This window comes from Heptranchias perlo, chromosome 3, assembly GCF_035084215.1.
Source record: "Heptranchias perlo isolate sHepPer1 chromosome 3, sHepPer1.hap1, whole genome shotgun sequence".
In the NCBI taxonomy this organism is placed as follows: Eukaryota; Metazoa; Chordata; class Chondrichthyes; order Hexanchiformes; family Hexanchidae; genus Heptranchias; species Heptranchias perlo.
In genome coordinates, this window is record NC_090327.1 from 97,046,997 (window position 1) to 97,064,658 (window position 17,662).

General features: G+C 44.1%; 1 protein-coding gene across 1 annotated transcript in view; it reads left to right on the forward strand.

The window, feature by feature from the left end:
* Nucleotides 1-17,662, forward strand: part of pou6f2 (POU class 6 homeobox 2) — a 542,822-nt gene that overhangs the window by 186,469 nt on the left and 338,691 nt on the right. Inside the window, exon 4 of the mRNA XM_067980970.1 lies at nucleotides 8,024-8,115. Coding sequence (XP_067837071.1) covers nucleotides 8,024-8,115 — 92 coding nt within the window. The remainder of the gene's footprint in view (nucleotides 1-8,023; nucleotides 8,116-17,662) is intronic.

The window sequence follows — 17,662 nt, forward strand, 5'->3', positions numbered from 1 at the left end:
CTCCACTTGCCTGGATGAGTGCAGCTCCAACAACACTCAAGACACTCGACGCCATCCGGGACAAAGCAGCCCGGTTGATTGGCACCCCATCCACCACCTTAAACATTCACTCCCTCCACCACCTTGGCTGCAGTGTGCACCATCTACAAGCTGCCCTGCAGCAACTCGCCAAGGCTTCTTCGACAGCACCTCCCAAACCCGCGTCCTCTACCACCTAGAAGGACAAGAGCAGCAGGCACATGGGAACACCACCACCTGCATGTTCCCTTCCAAGTCACACACCATCCTGACTTGGAAATATATCGCCGTTCCCTCATTGTCGTTGGGTCAAAATCCTGGAACTCCCGACCTAACAGCACTGTGGGAGTACCTTCACCACACGGACTGCAGCGGTTCAAGAAGGCGGCTCACCACCACCTTCTCAAGGGCAAATAGGGATGGGCAATAAATGCTGGCCATGCCCACATCCCATGAATGAATAAAAGAAAAACTTGCAAAGAGGTTTGTAAGAGATCTCGTGAGAGACAGTGGAATAAGCATATTTGTGTTTGACTTCTGAAAAATAAATGTCATGTTTTGCTTACCCAGTGTGGGTAGATAAATAAATACCACAATTACTTACATAAATCACTGCATATAATATGAGGGTGCAGATACTTACTGTCCATTTGTTTATATATCCAATTCCCTTTTTAAAGTTACTATTGAATCTACTTCCACCACCCTTTCAGACAGTGAATTCCAGATCATAACCCACTGTGTAAAAAAATTTCCCCTCACTTCCCCTCGGATTCTTTCGACAATCATCTTAAATCTGTGTTCTCTGGTTACTGCTCCTCCTGCCAATGGACACATTTTCTCCCTATCTACTGTCTCAAAACCTCTCATAATTTTGAACACCTCTATTAAATCTCCCCTTAACCTTCTCTGCTCTTAGGAGAACAATCCCAGCTTCTCTAGCCTCTTCACATAATACAGCCCAGGTATAATTCCAGTAAATCTCCTCTGCACCCTCTCCAAGGCCTTGAAATTCTTCATAAAGTGTTATGCCCAGAATTAGACATAATACTCCAGCTGAGGCCTACCCAATGAATTATAAAGGTTTAGCATAACTTCCTTGCTATTGTACTCTATGCCTCTATGTATAGAGCCCAGGATTCTATATTCTTTTTTAACAGTCTTATCAACTTGTCCTGCCACCTCCAAAGATTTGGTCTCTCTGTTCCTACACCTTTAAAATTGTACAATTTATTTCTCATCAATATGTCATGATATAGCTTGGGATCTGGCCACTAGATGACTCTGTTGAGCAAGTTTCTGAAGTCTCTCCCAACTCCATAACATCTTATACACTTATACAAATAAGATAACATTTAAGTTGATCATCTGACCTTGAGTAATTTACCAATTGTTTACTAAAAGTATGTTTCATATTCCAAATGTTTGTAACAATTTTGCAACAATTGAGTTCAGTTTAGCCCAAGGCTAAGCTGAAGGCCCAAAGCTCCAGGAATAGAGGAAAAGACAAATTTAAGGCCCTTGAAGGGGGGAAGGTTGTCGGGAATAAGGTGTTGCCAAGATTTGTAATGTTGCATGGGTGAATTTAGTGATTTTTAAAAAAAATCTTATTATTTTTAATATAAATATTACTTTTCATCATATGTAGTGGCATAAATGGGGAACCAGCATGCCCACTCACTCATTTTTTTCAGGCAATTGATTGGTTGCTTGTTGTTCATCAGTTGTATTTAAAATTTTTTTTTTACAGACAGGTGGTGGTCTATAGTCGATAGTATTTTGCGATTCGTCATTTTGTATGTTTTGACATGCTTTGTATGGACGAATTCCACATAAATTTATTGCCCCATGGACGTGTATCAGATATGAAACATTAATATATGAGAGAGAGAGAAAAAGACAGACTGACCAACCAACCATAGGCACCTGAGATGGAGCAAAATAATAGAAAGAATTTCAAGGGTGGGAGAACTGGTGCACAATCGAAACTCAACTTCATTTAATTGTAAAAAGGGTCCTAATGTAACACATAAGAACATAAGAAATAGGAGCAGGAGTAGGCCAATCGGCCCCTCGAGCCTGCTCCGCCATTCAATAAGATCATGGCTGATCTGATCCTAACCTCAAATCTAAAGAACACAAGAAGTAGGAGCAGGACCCGGCCACTCAGCCCCTGGGCCCGCTCCGCCACCCACAGAGCCTTGACCGATCCGAACTCAGCTTCATGTCCAATTTCCTGCCCGCTCCCCGTAACCCCTAATTCCTTTTACTTCTAGGAAACTGTCTATTTCTGTTTTAAATTTATTTAATGATGTAGCTTCCACAGCTTCCTGGGGCAGCAAATTACACAGACCTACTACCCTCTGAGTGAAGAAGTTTCTCCTCATCTCAGTTTTGAAAGAGCAGCCCCTTATTCTAAGATTATGTCCCCTAGTTCTAGTTTCACCCATCCTTGGGAACATCCTTACCGCATCCACCCGATCAAGCCCCTTCACAATCTTATATGTTTCAATAAGATCGCCTCTCATTCTTCTGAACTCCAATGAGTAGAGTCCCAATCTACTCAACCTCTCCTCATATGTCCACCCCCTCATCCCCGGGATTAGCCGAGTGAACCTTCTTTGTACTGCCTCGAGAGCAAGTATGTCTTTTCTTAAGTATGGAGACCAAAACTGTATGCAGTATTCCAGGTGCGATCTCACCAAAACCTTATATAACTGCAGCAATACCTCCCTGTTATTATATTCTATCCCCCCAGCAATAAAAGCCAACATTTATTCCAACTCTCTGCTTCCTGTTAGATAACCAATCCTCCACCCATGCCAGAATATTACCCCCAATCCAGTGATTCTTTATCTTGAGCAATAATCTTTTATGTGGCACCTTGTCGAATGCCTTCTGGAAGTCTAAATACACTACGTCCACTGGTTCCCCTTTATTCACCCTGTACGTTATGTCCTCAAAGAACTCAAGCAAATTTGTCAGACATGACTTCCCCTTCATAAAGCCATGCTGACTTTGTCCTATTAAATTATGTTTATCCAAATGTTCCGCTACTGTCTCCTTAATAATAGACTCCAAAATTTTACCCACCACAGATGTTAGGCTAACTGGTCTATAATTTCCAGCCTTCTGCCTACTACCCTTTTTAAATAAGGGTGTTACATTAGCAGTTTTCCAATCTGCCGGGACCTTTGCCGAGTCCAGAGAATTTTGGAAAATTATTACCAAAGCATCCACAATCCCTACTGCCACTTCCCTCAAGACCCTAGGATGTAAGCCATCAGGTCCAGGGGATTTATCCGCCTTGAGTCCCATTATTTTACTGAGTACCAATTCCTTAGTGATTTTAATCGTATTTAGCTCCTCCCCCCCTAGAACCCCCTGTTTGTCCAGTGTTGGGATATTCTTAGTGTCCTCTACCGTAAAGACTGAAACAAAATATTTGTTTAATATAAGATTGAAGGTATTGCCATGTTAAGTGCTACGTTCAATTGATGCATTTTGCCAAAGCAAATATTTACTTTATTACTGTGATATTCAAAAAATGTTTAAATCTGAGATACAAAACCCGGGTTTCGGACCTTAAGCAGCAGCTGGTGTCACTGCAGTGCATCCGCGAGGCTGAGAGTTTCGTGGATAGCACGTTTCAGGAGGTGGTCACCCCGCAGATTAAGAGAGTGCAGGCAGAGAGGGACTGGATGACCGTCAGATGGACAAGGAGGACCAGGCAGGTAGTGCAGGAGTCCCCTGAGGGCATCTCACTCTCTAACCAGTATTCAGTTCTGGGTACTAGTGGGGGAGAGGGTTCCCCTGGGGAGTGCAGCCAGAGCCAAGACAGAGCACCATAGGTGGCTCAGCTGTACAGGGGGGGAGGAGAAAGGTCGAGAGAGCAATAGTGATAGGGGATTCCACAGTTAGGGAAGCAGACAGACGTTTCTGCGGCCGCAAACGTGATTCCAGGATGCTATGTTGTCTCCCTGGTACCAGGGTCATGGATGTCACTGAGCGGCTGCAGGACATTCTGAAGGGGGAAGGTGAACAGCCAGAGGTCGTGGTACATATCGGTACCAATGACAGAGGTAAAAAGAGGGATAAGGTCTTGTAAGCAGAATATAAGGAGTTAGGAAATCAGTTAAAAAGCAGGACCTCAAGCGTAGTAACCTCAGGATTACTCCCAGTGCCACATGCTTGTGAGTATAGGAATAGGAGAATAGACTACATGAATGCGTGGCTGGAGTGTTGGTGCAGGAGGGAGGGATTTAGATTCCTGAGGAATTGGGACCGATTCTGGAGAAGGTGGGACCTGTACAAGCCGGATGGGTTGCAGCTCAACAGATCTGGGACTAATATCCTCGCAGCGAGGTTTGCTACTGCTATTGGGGAGGGTTTAAACGAGAGTGGCAGGGGATGGGAACCTGAGCGGAGTCAGAAGAGAGTAAAGTTGAAAGCAGCAAGAGAGGGGAGGACCCAGGGGAAATTTACAATACAAATGGTACGAATAGTTGTTCAAGAACAAGTGAAAGGGAAAAGCGTAAAGCAGCAGAAAGAAAGTATACTTTAGGCACTACAGATAAAGTGAAAACTAGAAGGTGTAAAGCGATTAACCCAGCATCAAAGCTGAAGGTCAGACTAGGGTGTGTGGCCCAACTAAGAGTTCTATATACAAGCACACGGAGTATAAGAAATAAATTAAATGAACTACAGGCACAAATTCAAATTGGAGGGTATGACATGATATCTATAACTGAGACATGGCTGCAGGATGGTCAGGAATCGGAACTAAATATACCAAGTTATAAGGTCTACAGGAGAGATAGGGAAAATGGAAGAGGGGAAGGAGTAGGCTTAGTGATTAGAGATGAAATCACTTCAATGATAAAGGAGGATATAACGAGAGGTAAGCAGCCAACAGAGACCTTATGGGTTGAATTGAGAAATAGGAAAGGATCTAAGACTATAGTGGGAGTTGTGTATAGGACCCCTGGCAGCAGCTCTGAAGTGCTGGATTGTATAAATACAGAGCTGAGACAAGCGTGTAACAAAGGCATAGTAGTCTTAATGGGCGACTTTAACCTTCACATAGATTGGGAAAAGCAAACTAGCAACTGTCAGAAAGCGAGTGAATTTCTTGAGTGTGTCTGGGATAGTTTTCTACAGCAGTATGTCCTAGAGGCAACAAGGGGGCAAGCCATATTAGAATTAGTAATGAGTAAAGAACCAGATTTAGTTAACAGCTTAACTGTGCGTGAACATCTATCCAATAGCGATCATAACATGATCGAGTTCAATGTAGTGTTTGAAAGGGAAAAAAGTGATTCAGCTGCTAAGATTCTAGACTTGGGTAAGGCCGACTTCAATGGGATGAGACAGAGACTGTCCACAGTAAACTGGGCAAGTCTGTTAATGGGTGGGTAAAACGACTGATGATCAGTGGGAAATGTTTAAAGAAACATTTAACGTGATACAGAACTGGTTTATACCCCTGAGGGGCAAGAACTCTACTTTCCAAAAAAACCAGCCATGGACAACTAAAGAGGTAAGGGACAGTATAAGACGTAGGGAAAGGACATACAAAAAGGCAAAAAATGGCACAGATCCTGGCGAGTGGGAAAGATACAAAGATCAACAAAGGGTCACAAAACAGATAGTAAGAGCTACAAAAAGACAGTATGAAAAGAAACTTGCAAGGGATATCAAAACCAATACGAAGAACTTTTATAGTTATATTAAGAAAAAGAGTGTGGTCAGGAGCAGTGTTGGCTCCTTAAAAACTGAAAGTGGGGATATTGTAATTGACAATGGGGAAATGGCGGACAGGTTGAATAATTACTTTGCGTCAGTATTTACAGTAGAAAAAGAGGATAGCATGCCGGAAATCCCAAGAAAACTAATATTGAATCGGGGACAGGGACTCAATGAAATTTACATAAGTAAAACAACAGTAATGAAGAAAATAATAGCACTAAAGAGTGACAAATCCCCAGGACCAGATGATTTCCATCCCAGGGTTTTAAAGGAAGTAGGTGAGCACATTGCAGATGCTCTAACTAAAATCTTTCAAAGTTCTCTCGATTCAGGAACCGTCCCTCTAGATTGGAAAATTGCATATGGTACTCCGCTTTTTAAGAAAGGAGAGAGAGGGAAACCGGGGAATTATAGACCAGTTAGCCTAACATCTAATATGGGGAAAATACTGGAGTCCATAATTAAGGATAGGGTGACTGAACACCTCGAGAATTTTCAGTTAATCAGGGAGAGCCAGCATGGATTTGTGAAAGGTAGGTCGTGCCTGACAAACCTGATTAAATTTTTTGAAGAGGTGACTAAAGTAGTGGACAGGGAAATGTCAATGGATGTTATTATATGGACTTCCAGAATGCATTTGATAAAGTCCCACATAAGAGACTGTTAGCTAAGATGGAAGCCCATGGAATCGAGGGAAAAGTATGGACTTGGTTAGGAAGTTGGCTGAACGAAAGGCGACAGAGAGTCGGGATAATGGGAAGGTACTCACATTGGCAGGATGTGACTAGTGGAGTCCCGCAGGGATCTGTCTTGGGGCCTCAATTATTCACAATATTTATTAACGACTTAGATGAAGGCATAGAAAGTCTCATATCTAAGTTTGCCGATGACACAAAGATTGGTGGCATTGTAAGCAGTGTAGATGAAAACATAAAATTACAAAGGGATATTGATAGATTAGGTGAATGGGCAAAACTGTGGCAAATGAAATTCAATGTTGACAAATGTGAGGTCATCCACTTTGGACCAAAAAAGTATAGAACAGGGTACTTTCTAAATGGTAAGAAGTTAAAAACAGTGGATGTCCAAAGGGACTTGGGGGTTCAGGTACATAGATCTTTGAAGTGTCATGAACAGGTGCAGAAAATAATCAATAATGCAGGCCTTTATATCGAGGAGGACTAGAGTAAAAGGGGGCAGAAGTTATGCTGCAGCTATACAAAACCCTGGTTAGACCGCACCTGGAGTACTGTGAGCAGTTCTGGGCACCGCATCTTCATAAGGACATATTGGCCTTGGAAGGAGTGCAGCGTAGGTTTACTAGAATGATACCCGGACTTCAAGGGTTAAGTTACGAAGAGAGATTACACAAATTGAGGTTGTATTCTCTCGAATTTAGAAGGTTAAGGGGGGATCTGATCGAAGTTTATAAGATATTAAGGGGAACAGATAGGGTGGATAGAGAGAAACTATTTCCGCTGGTTGTGGATTTTAGGAGTAGGGGGCACAGTCTAAAAATTAGAGCCAGACCTTTCAGGAGTGAGATTAGAAAATATTTCTACACACAAAGGGTGGTAGAAGTTTGGAACTCTCTTCCGCAAATGCTAGCTCAATTGCTAAATTTAAATGTGAGATAGATAGCTTTTTGGCAACCAAAGGTATTAAGGGATATGGGCCAAAGGCAGGTATATGGAGTTAGATCACAGATCAGCCATGATCTTATCAAATGGCGGAGCGGGCTCGAGGGGCTGAGTGGCCTACTCCTGTTCCTGTGTTCCTATAAAACACCTGGTTTGGCACATATCCAGGTACCCTACGGGGGTGTGTGTGGGGTGTGTGTGTGTATGTGTGTGTGTCTCAGCTTGCTAATTATTCTTGCTTCAGCACAAGACTGTTTAACAAATTTACCAACTGAATTGGTGAAGCTGCAATGTTTCACGTTCAGCCCACTGCTACCCCTGGACTGGCTCACTGCATCACTTCCAGCGAATGCTTCAGCTTCCATTTTGACATGTCAGTTTAGTGCATCTTCCTCAATAAGATGGGTGTTGTAAGCATTACTTGTTTGTGCTGCTTTGTTTAGGTGTTTCATCGGCTGAATGGATTTATGCAGCAGCTGAGTAGCAATTCAAATCATCATGAACTAGCTGAATGTGACACTTTCAGCTTAATTTTGTGGGTGTGCGTGTGTGTGCGTCATAAATGCAAAATACCGGTCCCTGTTGGATACTTAATGGAGCTTCTGTTTTGGTTTCAGAGGCAAGAGGAAGCTCTACACACTCGGAAACGGGCACACCCGACCAGCACCAGCCTAGCCAAACCCACCCCACCTTTTCAGTCGGGACACAGGTTAGTAGATTACGATTTTACAGGGAAGGGAATTTGTCTACATGGTTTGTTTCTGAATTCATGCAAGTGCAAATCAAGCTTTCAGTAAGAAATGTCTTGTTCAAATTCTGTCATTTTGAATATGACTGTCACATGACTGTTTGTCCAAAATCAGTCAAATTGGGCAACACGCTGTATCTATCAATCTGTTATCACTGCATGAGTGTGAAACCATGAGCAACATTTGCATCCACAGTCACAGGCAAGTGACTCTCCAAATATTTGCACAAGGAATTGCACGGCATCACTGTGAGTTTCATGGGTGGTTATTAGCTCATTGGGACAGCTTTCACTTGGTTGCACTCTTACCTATTCAATTGTAACCAGAGCATCTCCAGGAATGGCTGCCCTTTCTGCCCTCGTTACCTCTGGAGTCCCCCAAGGATTTAGCCTTGGCCTCCTCCTCTTTCTCATCAACATGCTGCTCCTTGGTGATATCATACAAAGACATGAGGGGGAATTTCCATGACGGGCGGGAGAGGGTCGGAGGGGGGTGGGATTAAATTGTTTAAAGTGTGTAACCCGACACCAACTGGCGGGTTTGGGGGCATCCGAGTAACTCGCTCTGGAGAGGCGGGTCAGTGATTTTAATATTTAAATGAGGCTACATTCCTCAGATTTTGGTAGCCAATTGAAATTAATGGCTGAGGGCAGGGTTTCCCAGGGCTCGGGAAACCCAGCAACTGAAGGGAGGTGGTAGCTGCCACATCCAGCAAGTAAGTGCTTTTCCAGCTCTGCTTGTGGGCCAGGATGAGCAGGAGTTCTTCCCCCCAGTCCCTCAAACAAATCTTCTGTCGCAATCTCTCCCTCCCCATGATTGGCCGACCCCCTCCCCCCGTGATCTGCCGACCCTCTTCTACGATCTGTCGACACCACCGCCCCCGCAATTGACTGATCCTACCATGATCTCTCCCCCGCGATCTCTATCTCTCCCCCCGTCACGATCTCTATCTCTTCTCCCCATGATCTCTGTCTGTCCCCTGGGCGATTTCTATCTCTTCTCCCTCCCCCAGCGATCCCTCCCACCCTCCTGTTACAAACTGGATAGCCAGGCAGTGAAGGATAGAATACTAGAGCCTAGTCTTCAGTTGCTTCCAAGCCTTTATTCACAGAGATCCACATTACACCCACACCACACCCTAGATCAGCTCTCCTATATATGGGTACAAGAGAGTTCCCAATTGTTATGTGCCACTTGAATACAATTAACACTAATACATATGAATCACATGGATACAATTAACACCTCCCTCCTTCGTCTGTGCACCAAGCCCCACCCCACCAACCCTCGATCTTCCCAATCGCTGGGGACGGTCCCGAGCCGTCCCCAGTGGTCCCCAGCTGCTGCCTTGTACCGTAGACTTTCCCTCCTGGCAGCCAGCCAGCCTCACAATCTGGCCGGCTGCCAGGCGGAAAACAGAGTTAAAAAGTTCTAATGAGGTCCTGTTGTTAAATTCGGCAGGACCTCCGCCTTCCCGGTATTTCCGGGTTTTCCGGACGCTGACACGAACTCCCGCTCCCTCCCCTTCTCCCCGTAAATATCGGGATCACGGGGTCAGCTTGCACATTTGTGGCCAGTGTCTGGTTTTTGCATGCTGAGATGTTCTGTGACACTCGTCAGAGCATCTGGCCTTAGATCAGCTGCTATCATATATCTGAATTTGTCAAACTAGTTTTCCAGTGACTGCCCAGAGATGCCATTAAAATAATGGAATCCTTTAGATAGCCACATAATTATCTTAGAGTGGTGCAAGGTTATTAAAATAATATTAGCCTCGCATTTATGCAACAAGAAAGGATTTGATCGGGAAGGAAATGTGAAAGAAAATGAAGACATGTATATTCTTTATATAAATAGTATTGGTGCCATTTCAAATTCAGGCAAACAACCAACAAACAAGGACTAAGCGCCAATAAGATTGTAATGCCTGGGCTGGTTAGCCAGGCACTAGGAGCCACATGTGACATACCAACATAGGCTAACTTAGTAGATAATAAATGATCAGTTTTAATTTCCCTGTGTTATTACTAGATTGTAGTTACAAACCTAATTAAAAGGGAAAACCACTGACAGTATATTGGAGTGCAACAAGGATACTCAAGCAAATAACACACTCTCAATGGTGTCATTAATATTTATCCAGTTTGTCAGTCTGGGATACTTTCATTAGTCCTGTTCACAGTCCTGTACTCTGATGTTGAGTGCAATACTGTTCACCACAGTGCAGATGTGGCAATTTAGCACCGATATATTAATACGTACAACAGATTTTAAATCAAACACCTATGTGCTAGCATATTAGAATTACAGCTGGGGATTGGGGAGAAACTGGTCAATAGGGAGATTAAAGAGCCACATAACATCACCCCTCCCCACAAAAACACACACTCCTCAGTGAGATTCCAGAAAGATGAGAAATGTGTCGAATGCTACCAAGCACGTTGAAGCCTGTCAGGGTCAGGGTGTGGAAGTCTTACTTTATTTGAATTGATTTTCGGAGAATGGCTTTGGATAAATTCAACACTGTAGATTTGGTAAAAGTAGCCGTGCAGAGCTTAAAACAGTACGCTGCTACAAAATCAATAAAATTACAGTGACATCCCTTTAGTGGGTATAACTCTCCAACATGGCTTAAATCAGCCTTGGATCAGTGGCAGCACCCTCGCCTCTGAGTCAGAAGGTTGTGGGTTTAAGCCTTACTCCAGAGACTTGAGCACATAATCTAGGCTAACATGTCAGTGTAGTATTGAGGGAGTACTGCACTGTTGGAAGTCCTGTCTTTCGGTTGAGACATTAAACCGAGGACCTGACTGCTCTCTCAGGTGGCCGTAAAAGATTCCACAGCACTATTTTGAAGAAGAGCTTGGGCGTTCTTCCCAGTGTCCGAACCAATATTTATCCCTCAATCAACAGCTAAAAAAAGATGATCTGGCAATTTATTTCTTTGCTGGTTGTGGGAGTTTGCTGTGTGCAAATTGGCTGCCCCTTTTCCTTTTTTACAACAGTGATTACACATCAAAAAATAGTTTATTGGCTGTAAAGCGCTTTGGGACATCCTGACATTATGAAAGGTACTATATAAATGCATGTTCTTTTGTTCTTACCTAATTGTTGTGTATGGTTTTCTCATCATATTTTAACTTAGCCCACCTGGCGGGAACAATGCGTGCAGGGGCGGGGGGGTTAAAATCACGCCTGGGTACTTACTGCACCGTTCCTGAACTATTCCCATTCCACCCCGCCGCCATTTTAACTGATGATGTTTTAGATTCAAGACAGGCGTCTACCCCAGGCAGGTGGGGGCCTCATTAACAAGTAAAGTCACACTTCAATGATGTCATTGGACCCCAATGCGATTTTAACTGAAAATCACAAAAGCCGCACCCAGTCGCGGACCCGCAAGTAAAAGCTGGTGGCAATGGTGCGTGAGAGTTGCTGAAGCTGCATAAAAAGTGACTCTCAGCCGCAGCTCACTGGATCAGATGATCTTCTTGCTATCGGGTTTGCCAGGAGAATTTCCAGCTTCCAGACCACTACTTTCACACGTTTGTTTTGCTTTACCACTCTTCGTAAGCTTTTTGTCCTTATTATGGTTGCAATTATTGCTACTTTATTCTGGATGGAGCAAGTCTTGGAGGAGGAGAAGCAGCAGCAGCCTCAGCAACCACCACCAGCAGCAGCTGGGCCTCATAAAAGACAGCAGGTGAGGGGGCCTGTTTGCAGGAGGCCATACCCAACACACAGAGTCTACAGACCAAGTGTCACCTTCTTGGATCTTTTTTGAGGAACAGTGCAGGAGGAGGCAGTGCTTCTCCAGGCAGGCTGTTGCAGACCTCTGCAGCCTCCTGGACTAGACCTGTTGCCCGCTTTACCAGGGGGCCATGCTTTGCCAGCGGCCCTCCAAGTCACCACAGCTCTGTATTTTTTCGCCACTAGATCCTTCCGGGCTGCTACAGGGGACATCAGCCGCATCTCCCAGTCTTCAATACATAGCTGCATTAAGGAGGTCACTAACGCCCTATTTGTCAGTACGTCACCTTCTCTATTGACCTCAGCAGTCAACAGGAGAGAACTCTGAGCTTTTCAGCATTGGCTGGTGTCCATCATGTGCAGGGCATCATTGATTACAAATATGTTACCATCGGGGCACCAAAACAGGAGCCAGCAACGTTTGTCAATAGAAAAGGATATCACTTCATCAAGTGCAGCTAGTGGCCAATCACAGGAACACCATTGCGCAGGTCTGGGAGCTGCCATGAAGCATTTATCCTGAGAGAGTCTACCATCCCCCCAATATGCGACCCTTTGAGGAACATGACAGGATGGCTGCTGGGGAACAAGGAATGCCTCCTACGGATGCAGTTAATGATACCCCTGCACCACCTCACCATGCCCGAGCAGCACTGATATAATCAAAGCCGGGGACAAACAGGATAATCATAGAACACAGCAAAGGAATGCTGAAGCAGAGGTTCAGGGTCTCAACTGGTCAGAGGGGGTCGCTCCCTACAATATGTCCCAGATTGAGTCTCCCACATCGTAGTGGTGTACTGCATTCTGCATAACCTCACATTACAGAGAAGCCTGCATTTGGAGGAGGCAGAGGAGCAGTAGAAGGAGTCCTCATTAGAGAGGAGGGCCGGGGGAAGAAGAGGTAATAGCAGAAGAAGGGCCACATCAACGCCTTGCAGCCAGAGATGTTAGGGATCAGCTCATTAATGAGCGATTCTGCTTTAGATATATTGACATAGGAGGTGCGATTTTAACCCAGCCTGCCAGGCAGGAGCAGGTTGGGCAGGGGGATAAAATCGGTCACGAACCATTCACATTACACGCCATTTTAACTGGCAATGTTTTGGCTTCGGGACTGCTGCCCGCCCCAGACAAGCAGGGATCTAATTACAGAGGCAAAGTTGCAGTCCAATGACATAATTGCAATGCGCACGCAATTTTAACTGCAGGCCAACCAAGGCCCACACAGTCTTGGAGCCACCAGCGAGCAGAATCAAGCCAGAAGAGGCCCAGATAAGTTCTAATTCTTTTAATTTTTGTCAGATTCCTTTTGCGCCCGGAAGAGCAGGATTGCCCCTCGTGGCCCAACAAGGCAATCTCAGGCGTCCTTTGTCCCGTGCTTTCCCCCCTTCCCCTCCTCGGCTGTGATTGTCCCGAAACCCCCCCCCCCCACTCCTCAATTATCTTGCTGGGGTCCATTTCCTTGGGTCCACACACGATTTCCTGCTCTGCCCCTGGCCATTATACTATCCTCGCTGGCTACTCCACTCAAGGTGCAGTCTGCAGTACATTATTCAATAAGGCCACCGATGCCTGCACCAACGTTTGATCCTTTGCCAGCATTTAAATGCAGGACTAATGAGCTACAAATCCCCAGGCTCTTCAGCTGAAAGGCGAAATCTCCTTCTCTCTGACCAACAACGTCTCCCTTCTCCCTCTCTATCTAACTCCCATGGGATGAATGCCTCTGGGCTGGTGCTTGGGAGAGACAGAGTGAGTGAGGGCGTGTGCTGCGAAGTTCTGGCGGTGATGGGTCCTGAGGGGCCTGTGTCTTTTTGCTGCAGCACGGCTAGAGGGGAAAAAAGAAAGAGATTAGAATGGTTTCTTGAGGGGTGAAACTCACACGTTGCTGTCAGTTCGAGGAGTGAATTGAGGGTTTGATGATATGATTCGCTGACGATTAATGAAGCAGAAGGAGAAGCAGAATGTCCTGATGAACCTCGGGTGGCTCAGACCCTCCAACTTCTCTATCCCCAACACCTTCAATGGCTTCTCTCTCCCAGATTTGTCACCAGGTTGGATAAGAGATCTCAGGTTTGGGGATTCACCACCTGTCATCAATCTTCCCCGACTGTCATGAGCTGTGTTCTCCTTTAAAAAGAACGCAAAGAATTACCTTTTGGATACTATGAGATACAATAAAACCCAAAGGTCTGCTTGCAGCCCTGAATGATTTTATTTTAAAATCTTGTTACCTTACATTATTTCGACTCCCATATCTTCCTCAATTGCAGATGCTTTAGCCATAATCTTCCAAAGCTCTCTCAATTCAAGAGTTGTCTCTTTAAATTGGAAAATTGCAAATATTACTCCATTATTTAAGAAAGATGAGAGTGAGAAACCAGGAAATTATAGACCTGTTAGTCTAACATCTGTTTTGGGGAAGATATTGGAATCTATAATTAAAGACAGTGTGACTGAGCACATTGAGAAATTGGAGCTGATTAGAGAGAGCCATCATGGATTCGTAAAGGGTAGGTCATGTCTGACAAACCTAATTGAATTTTTTGAGGAAGTAACTAAAGTAGTAGATAGGGGAATCTCTATGGATGTAGTTTATACGTACTTCCAGAAGGCATTCGATAAAGTGCCAATAAGAGACTATGAGCTAAAATTAAAGCTCATGGAATTGAAGTCAAATTATTGACCTGGTTAGGAGATTGGTTAGACGGTAGAATTATTATCCATTAGGGATAATGGGTATGCACTTGAATTGGAAAGAAGTGACTAGTAGTGCCCCACAAGGATATGTGCTGGGGCCTCAATTATTCACAATATTTACTAATGACTTAGGTAACACAATAGAAAGCCATATATGACAGATTGATTGGTGGCATAGTAAGTAGTGTAGACGGGTGCGTAAAATTACAAAGAGACATTGATGAATTAAGTGAGTGGCCAAAACTGTGGAAAATGGATTTCAATGCAGGTAAGCATGAGGTCATCCATTTTGGACCAAAAAGGATTTATCTGGGTATTTTTTAAATGGTGAAAAGCTAGGAACAGTGGAGGTCCAAAGATATTTAGGGGTCCATGTACACAAATCACTAAAATGTAGTAGTCAGGGACAAAAAATAGTCAAAGAGGCTAATGGAATGTTGGCCTTTCTAAGTCGAGGGCTAGAATATAAAGGGGAGGAAGTTTTGCTACAGCTATGCAAGCCCTGGTTAGACCACATCTGGAATACTGTGTGCAGTTCTGGGCATGCACCTTAGAAAGGATACGTTGGCCTTGGAAGGAGTGCAGCGCAGATTCACCAGAATGTTACCAGGGCTCCAAGGGTTAGATTACAAAGGGTGGTAGAAGTGTGGAACTCTCTCCCACAAAAGGCAATAGATGCTAGCTCAATTAATAATTTTAAATCTGAGATCGATAGATTTTTGCTAGCCAAGTATATTAAGGGATATGGAGCCAAAGCGGGCGGATGGAGTTAGGATACAGATCAGCCATGATCTCATTGAATGGCGGAACAGGCTCAATGGGCTGAAAAGCCTACTCCTGTTCCTATGTTCCTATGTTCAATGCCTAATATATTTGAGAGTGTCTATCCATGCCTTAAGATCTAGGTAAGCTTTTGGTAACACATGCAGGTAAATGAAGAGAAAACCCAGTTTGACAATTGATTTCAGGTCACTCTTATGTTATCGAATGCTTCCATTAGATCACACTTCAACCGTCAAAAGTAGTAGAGATCACGAGACCTCATTTAAAGCTCAAGATTTGGAACAGGTTTATTAAATGAACAATGAACAAATGATTAATCTAACAGTGATGTAACATAGTTGCATACTCCTATTGCTACTAAATTCCCGTCCATTTGTTCAGCAGAGATGATGGGGTCAAATTCAGTTTCAGAGGTCTGGAATTCGCCAAGCGTTCGACCATTGGCTACTCTCATTAGATTTAGCATTGCCTACTGAGGCAAGGTCCCAGCGTGTGGCACTTGGAGCCACTAGTGCGAACTGGGTGAGTCGCCAGGACCAACTGTTAGTAAAACCACCCTTCATGGAGGGGTTGTCTACCATGCAGAGGTGCTACATTTAGGGCTCACCCCATACACTGCAATATAGTTACATACTTACAGTAAAATATCTTTTATCACCTTGAGTAGTAGACTAACTAATAAAAGATTGCAACTCTAAGAACTAAATTAATCATTTATAAATAGCTGTTAAATATACAAAATGTTTCTCCTGTCTTTCAGGTCATTCAAACTGTCAGTTCTTCACAAATTGTCTCTTAATTGATTTTCTAAGACTTTAAGGTTGTTCTCCTCATGAAGGTATCCAAGAGCAGAACAGCTCTTTCTATCTAACCCAGAAAAGAGGTACAAGGACTTCCTGGATTTTGAATACCTGACCTCTCAAATTCAAGAAGGAACAGTCAGTCATTTACAAACTGAACCAATCATAAAGTCTATTTATTTGAAAATTATATGTTAGACATGTTTTTTTTAATTTCAAAATATACTTTATTTCATTAAATTTAAAGATACACACAGTTCAATGTAAAAAACATAATTCCAAGCAATACAGTTCAAATCCATACAATACAGATTGTACACAATATGATCCTATTGTTACAATTCAAGACACTGTATATATCTTCTAATACATGCTGTATAATACAAGCTGGGATGGCATTGCATGGTGGCCTTTCCCCATACAGCCTTTGCGTAGACCAGCAGATTTCGGGCGGATCAAAGGGCCTCCTTCACCGAGTTGATGGTCTTCCAGCAGCAGTTGATACCTGTCTCAGTGTGTGTCCGATGGAGCACAGTTACCGAATTATTGGGGATGAACTGGGACAGATACCAATGTATCTCTCTCCACACCTTTTGTGCAAAGGGGCAGTCCATCAGGAGGTGGACGACGGTCTCGTCCCCACTGCAGCCTCGAGGGCAGCTTGCGGTGACGCTGAGATTCCGTGCATGTAGGAAAGATTGCACTGAGAGGGCCCTTTTCACCACAGTCCAAGTTACATCCTGGTGCCTGTTGGTCAGTTCCGGTGATGAGATGTTCTGCCAAATGGCTTTGACCATCTGGTCAGGGGACTGCCTGATCGGATTCACCCTCTCCTTTCCATGTAGACCCCCAGAACATTCCGTGTTGACCATCGTCTGATGGTCTTGTGATCGAAGGGGTTCCTCTTCAAGAACTTCTCCACCTGGGACAGATGGTGGGGTACGGTCCAGCTAGACGGGACGTCCTGCGTCTGCTTGGCCAGCATGGCCAGACCTAACCTTGTTAGACCTGTTTCCGGAGAGATTATATAGGGTGATTGCAGGTAAGGCTGTGAGTGACGGAACACTCCCATGTGAAGGCTGTGAGTGAAGGAATACTTCCAGGCAAATTATTCTAATCACGCTGACCCTACAAGTTATGCAAATCACACTGAACCTGCAAATTATGGCTTGTAATGTTCCCTGCCGACAGGGATATTGAACCCATAGAAAATCTAGACTTAAAACTTCTTGTAGGATTTAACTATGAGAAGGGGCAGTGTATACTGACCCCAGGTGATCCAGGAACATTTACCTCCCATGTAAATTATAATCAACTATTATAATCATCCTGTAGTGTCCAATACTATCAAGGAGGAGGAGGCTCACATGAACTGAATTAAACTGACGCGTAATATGATACTGTGATGACTGAAGCAGCTAGGCTAGTTCAGAAATGACAACAGTGGAGTGAATTCATTCAGCCCCGTCGA